At 44.9% G+C, this 6,655-nt stretch overlaps 1 protein-coding gene across 1 annotated transcript in view; it reads left to right on the top strand.

The window, feature by feature from the left end:
* The first annotated feature begins 37 nt into the window (after nt 1–37).
* The window catches only part of COLGALT2 (collagen beta(1-O)galactosyltransferase 2), a 54,024-nt gene continuing 47,406 nt past the window's right edge, over nt 38–6,655 (top strand). The window contains exon 1 of the mRNA XM_061452103.1: nt 38–310. Coding sequence (XP_061308087.1) covers nt 45–310 — 266 coding nt within the window. The 5' untranslated portion in view covers nt 38–44. The remainder of the gene's footprint in view (nt 311–6,655) is intronic.

Below are 6,655 nucleotides of genomic sequence, written 5' to 3'. Positions count from 1 at the left end.
GCAGAGGCAGTCCCGCACTGCTGGCGCGGCTCCACGCGCCCATCATGGCTGCGTGCGCCGGGCCCCTCGACCCCCGGCTCCTCACCCTCCTCCTCCTTTTCCTGCTGCTGAGCGGCTGCGGGGCCAACCTGCCCCCGGAGCCACCGCCACCACCGAGCCCCGAGCCCGAGCCCCAGCCCCTGCCCGAGTCGGCTCTGCAGAAGCCCACCGTGCTCCTGGCCATCATCGCCCGCAACGCGGCGCACACACTGCCTCACTTCCTCGGCTGCGTCGAGAGGCTGCACTACCCCAAGAACAGGATAGCCCTCTGGTAAGGGGAAGGGGGCGAAGCAAAGCTGAGGGACCTCGGCGCAGGGCTGTGGCCTGGACCCTGCGGCCCCTCAGGGAGCGAGTAGAGCCCCGGCTTCCCTAGCCTCGCTTGTTCCTAGCGGGGGACTCCCGCTCCCGTCGGCGAGAGGGGGCTTTGCGGGGAGCCGTAGGCACTGCCGTGCGGAAAAAGCGGGAAGCGGATGCCTCAGCTCCTCCGGGCGTCCCCTCTCGCTCTCCACCGGGAGAGAGGGCCGTCCTGCCTCCGCGCAGCGCAGGTAGCCAGGGCAGAGGCACGGAGGGCGCAGCTCCCACCGTTGGAGCTAGAGAGCCGGCGTTTGTCTTTGGCACGCCGGGAAACAGCTCTCCCACCCGGCAGCTGGGCGAGGGATGCCGGGTCCTCCCGAGAGCGGCTCCACGACCCGCGTGTTCCGAGAACACGGTCGCACGGCATCACGGCAGCGGGGGGAGAGAGGGCTTTGCTGCAGCGGTACGCAGTGTGATAGCGAGCTGAGGTTTTTCGAGCGAAGCTGGCCTGAAGCCTGGGAGTATTCGTCGCTTTAGCATTTGTCCAGATCCGCAAACACGAAGAACTCGCGACTCGAAGCGAAAAGCAGGGGTGGGAGAGCGGCGTTTCGCTCCCTAGCTGGTAAATACCGGGCTTTGTGGGGAGATGGTGAGGGTTTGCCAGGGCTGGAGGGTAGCCCTGCTGAGTAGGTGCTGATGGGCATTGAAAAGGAGCATTGTTGCAAGGCTGTAGTCTGAAAGATGGATTCAAAGATGTATTCAGAAGTCGCAGCATGGGGGCAGCTGTGGCAGTCAAATGTGTGTCGGGATGGAGAAATTAGACCAATATGGGAGCTGGTTAGTCTGCCTTTATGTAAGGGTAAAAAGAAAAACAAAACAAACCATCTTTCAACCTGACATAAATGTTGGAGGAACAGAAATTAATTGGGAAGACCCAAGTGTGGTAATCGTATAAAATAGGAAGTGATGCTGTAGAGCCTTATCCAGAGTTCACTTAAGTTAGTGGGAAGATTCCTGTTACCTTCAAAAGTCACTGAAGTTCAGTTTTACTTTGTATAAAGGAATGCGGGGAGGCCCCTCATCACTGATACTGAAGTGTCATTAAGCAGGCAGCATTAGATGTTTCTGTGCCTGCTTCAGGAACACGCCTGTTGCTTATCTTCAAGTACTCTTCAGGTCTTTGCAGAAAGCAGGGGCTGGTATAATCATGAATGGCTCTTTTTTTGCTTCCCTTCCCAACCCCACCCCCTCCCCGTTTCGAATTTAGGGTGCACAAACCAGATTGTGATATCATCCTGAATGTGACTGTGGATTTACAAGCTGGCATATGGCAGTGACTGAATGCTGGACTCATCTGTGTGTAGGTCTGTGACTCTTGTTTCATTGATATTAATAGGAATTCTGCTGTTTTGGATTTCATCACAGCAGACAAGTGTAAGAGTAGATGTTACCTGAACCTACATGTGGTTTGTACCATGGATTCAGCAAAGCTTGGTGTTTATAAAACATAGTGTTATAAAATGCACAGTAAGTGCAGACCTGATCACCAAAGCAGGGGTGGATTCTGAAATGCATTTCAGTGTAGAAGTGCAGAACAAGTTTGGGGGTTTTTGAAGTCGAGCAGAGCATTTTGAGTACATTGCTTCCTTTATCCTTACTTAAGGTCTCTGCAATATTGTGTGAAAGTGTTTGTGGGCACTGTTCATGAAATAATATCAAGTGTAAGATAAGTTAAAATACGCTAAAATTCTCATATCACTCCATTTAAGAGGGCTGCATGCAGACACAAGGCATGGTTGAACTGGAAAATCTGTTATTGAAAATGCCAAGCTTTATAAAATTAGAATGATTAGAATGTCATGGCTGCTGAAAAGCAACTTCTGTGGGTGCTCCGAGTTGCCAGAGAGATGGATCAGTGCCTGTAGGAGGAAGTGATTCCTTGGGAGAGGTTTAGTCCTGTTCACTTCAGCTGCCCGGTATGACCTGAGCTTTTTCAGTGCTGAGAATGCTCAGGACACAAAGTACCCACCAAGAGGAAGCTCACATACAGTATCTATTGAGTCTCTTGAGAACAAAAGAAACAATATAATCTATTTCTGGAAGCACACTGCATTTCAGACTTTGTGCCTGACGAGTCCTTTCAACACATAAATTCCATGATTTACCTGTGTCCCTTTGGTGTTGCATTACTGAGAGAGCTTGGTGTGAAGAGCAGTGAAGTGGCAAAAAGTTGCATTACTTCATTGCCACTTACATTCTACCTCAAAGTTTTCTCGAGTAAGTCAGCATTTTAAAAAGCCTAAGTGTAGGTCTTGCAAAATAAAATTAAAAACATATATCATCTCTTAACTCCCATATGCTCTCTGAATTGCTTAAGGGCTTAAATTCAGCAGTGGATTCCTCAGATTTCTAGGGTGGAAGTTTTATGAGTGACAGTAAAGATGGGTTAAAAGACTATGAACGAGTTTGAAGCAAACACTAAATTTGCTTTTTGTAGCCTGTATCAGTTAATCTTCATCTTCGTCAGCCTGAAACTGAGCAAAAGGTGTATGCTGGACATTCTCATGCTCTCTTCTTCCCTTTGGTCTTAATTCTGACATCTTCAGTTGCTGAGGTAGTGACCAACCTCAGAAGGACTTGCTGGCTACTAATGAATTGAGCAGGCCGTTTGGTCTGAGGCCAACTGGCATGTTGTGACTCAACTCCTTTCAGTTAAATGCTTCCTTTCTTTCTTCCTTCACCCCTCAAGAATTGGGAAGCTGCATCCAAACTGCTTCCTGTGGATGGTCGCTGGCCTGTATTAACCCCAGCCATCCTTTTGTCAGAATACCAGTGTGGGTGCAGGCTCATCCAGGTACTGGATCATCTTAAGATTGTACTGATAACATAATGGTGTGAATTTCTGTGAAACGCTGCTCTGTACTGGCCCTGCTTAACTTGCTGGGGTAGACTTGGCCACAGGCAGCCTGTCTGTGAGCCTTTTGGTACTGGCCACTGAGGTGGGAACAGCAAAGACTCCCCACTTTACTAGCAGAACCCAGGTTCCCTCTCTGTTCTTCAAGCTGGTGCATGTGTAGCTGTGGAACAGTAATGCTGGAGATGGAAGTTGCCCCTCTGGCAAAGGAGGAAGGGGTCACAGCCCTCCCCTCAGGTGCTTGTGGAAACCCTAGCCAGCATTTGGCTGAAAAATATGTAACACTGAGAAATAGGCTAATGCTCAGCAACAGTAGAGAGCCTTAAGAAAGCATGGCTATTGGATCTATGTCAACCTATTTTTCAGCTAGGGAAAGTTATTCTAGTAACGTTCCTTGTGTGGCCGTGCTTGGTGTGTTTACCGGGGTGGGCTTAGCTTTTCTCAAGGCTGTGTCTATGAGGCTGTGCTGCGAACCCAGCCCAGCTGAGTTAGGAATCTTGGGCACATTAGGTACACTTGCGCTATTGTTTGTGTTGGTGTTAGACAACTGTAAAGGGAAGGAAAAATGTTCTTCTTTATGTTGGAAAAAAGAGACCTGGAAGTGATAGTCAGCATGCCCCAAGCCACTTTTGGATGGTTTGGGGTTGTGGGTTTTTGTTTTTTTTTTGTTGCTTTCTTTTTGTTGTTTTGAATATTAGCTATGCTGACTCAATGACACCCATTCAATGACAGGTAAAGAGTGTTTGTCAGACAGGTTCATCTTGGCTGTAGTTGGCAAAGTGAAAGCATGTGTATTCAGCAGTTTATCACACTGGTTTACACTTTTCTTAGCCTCAGATTAAGTGACAGTATAGCAAAGAAAGTTGTCTGTAATTTCATCTTTAAATACCCAATAGTTCATAGCTGTGGGCCATCTGCCCCCTCATCTGAAAAGACCTGGGGATTAAGTGTCTGCATGAATGAGTTGGTGCTTGGAAGCAATAATTAGGTTCTTTTGTGCTTGAAAATCTGTGCCTCCTTTGCAGCTCACAGTATGCTTATATTTCAGAAATAATAATAAATGATAGGTGAGATTGGTGGAAAGCTGGAATAAATCCCAGACGAGAGATCGGTGGATATACTGTAACACTGGCTCCAGTGAGCGTATGGTTTCAACATATAAGAACTAGTTGTAGATGAAAATAGATATTGATGAGCTCAGTATAACAATTAACTTTCATAATTACGTATTATTAGTCTAGAACTAGCTGGTGATACTGTATCTGAGGATTTTCTTATTCTTCAACAGTTTACTTTTCTAATGTGAAAAATTTTACATAGAGGACAGTTTCTGGTAAGATGCAGGGATCGTCTGAAACTTTTGTGGTGGGTGTTATTACTCACTGGGTAGTGTTGGCTTTCAAATGTGCTGTTTTCTGTCCTTGTTTCCATTTGTGTAGCAAGGTCACATTAATCTTCGTGGTCAGTATTAATCACTGAGGAATGCTGAAGTTCCAGTCTGCTGGCTTTGTCTGTTGCTTCAGTCCATTGGTGTTTTGCATCTTTTTAAAATTTGCTTGTTGTGCTGAGAGTTCCACATGGCAATATTAAAATTTTGGTTTGGAAAATTAAGTTGACTTTTCACTTGGCTTGTCACTTAAACTTGTGGGATTTCAGTTTCCCATTCATATTTGTAGATGTTTGAATTTATTTACTATATAGCTTTAATAACATAGACCAAGTGGGCCTAAGAGTGAGATGGGACTTGCATAGCCTTGGAGTTATGATTAAGGTGATGTTTATGGTGTACAAGATGCATAGAGACTTTCTTCCAATGAACTTACATTTGGATGACTACAAGAAAAAATGGGAGCAAAATACTTAAACTTTCTTCCCCAATTTCTGCAGCTAGAAAATCGAGGTAACCGACATAAGATTCTTGAATTATTAAGACTGGAGATAGTATTCATAACTGACATTTCTTGATTCTTCATACTTACTGCGGTCTTTTTTACACTGAGGTGTGCTAAATTTATGTAGGAAATGGAAAATCAGGGGAAGCTATAGAAATTATTCTATCCCAATATCTGCAATAACTTTTTTTTCTGTCTTTTGGGTCTGTCACCCTCACCTAAGTCTTGGCAAACTTAAGCAAATGACATCATGAAATTGTTCAGTAGAATCCTTTGAAGGGAAGCTGAAAATTACTGCTGTGCGTCACTGAGGTCTGCATGGCAAGACTTGAACTTTTCTTCCACTAAAATCTTTGCTGTTCTGTAGAGGAATGATAGGAGCAGCATCAGCTGTGTGATGGCAGTTTACTTGGTAGCAGTAGTTTCTTTATTTTTCCTACTGTGCTCACAAATTGACAGATTCTCATATCTTTTTGATGCCATTAAAGATCATTTTGTCCCACACATTATACTAGACATGAATGTGAGTATTGGGATCTTTCATAAAATGAATAAGTGGCCCTCTAGAGGTGAGGGGATTATATAGTAAATATGACTTGAAATGTGTAGGAATTATGTAAGACTAGTGAATATAATACATTGTGTGTGTTTGTGGTTTTTTATTATTTTTTAAATTTTATTTTTGAAACCTACATGCTATATATCTCTGAAAATGCAGCCATTACTTTGTCAGCTATTTTTTGGCAATTATGTTTTGAGGCAGGTCTGCCCTTTTATTGCATGTCTGTCCATGTCTGTCATTTGTGTAATTGTCTACCTGATGCCTTGTAATGCAGGTGTTGTGTTTAGAGGCTAGATGTCAAACAGATGTCACAGAAAAACAGCAGGACAAAGTTCAGTATCAGAGACTGTTGTTTATTACAAGACTTTGGATGCTTAGAAAGTTCAGGGAGAACTAGTTTTCAAGATTTCTTTTTTTTTTTTTTTTTATAATATGTACAAAGCAGGGGTGAAAAGGCCCCAAGGTGTCATCCAATTCATTCCTGCCTGGGGCAAGATACTTCATTCCTGATTTGCCTGTTGCCCCAGTTTGGGATTCCCCATCCAGTCAAGGGTGGTGTCTGTCAAGTGCACTTGTGTACTGTCATGTCTTTTGAGGCCCGTTCAAGTGTGGGGGAAGTGGAAGGCAGCTGTGGGAATGTGTCAAAGGACCAACCGCAACCAGTGTTGGCTGTAAAGTGCTGGAGTTAATTTGCCCCTTAAAAAATGCCAGTTTCACCTGTATGTTCCTAGCATACAAGCTTTGCAGCTCAAATTCTGGTGAATCTGGAAGCAGGGGAAGCCTGCCTAATTCTTACTGTCATCCCGTTATTACAGGAACAAAAGCCTCTTCCCTTTCTCAGTGCTTCTCCAATTGGAGTATCCCATGCATGGATATTTTAGAATGGTTAAGGTTAGAGTGCACCTCTGAAGATTGTCTAGTCCCAACCCCTACTCAAAGCAGGCTCAGGTGAAG

Source organism: Pezoporus flaviventris, unplaced genomic scaffold (genome assembly GCF_033815535.1).
Source record: "Pezoporus flaviventris isolate CSIRO_AGI_PZ_B2104156 unplaced genomic scaffold, CSIRO_AGI_Pfla_v1 ptg000013l, whole genome shotgun sequence".
In the NCBI taxonomy this organism is placed as follows: domain Eukaryota; kingdom Metazoa; phylum Chordata; class Aves; order Psittaciformes; family Psittacidae; genus Pezoporus; species Pezoporus flaviventris.
The sequence above is the reverse complement of the archived record's forward strand: the minus strand, read 5'-3'. Positions and strand labels throughout refer to the sequence as shown.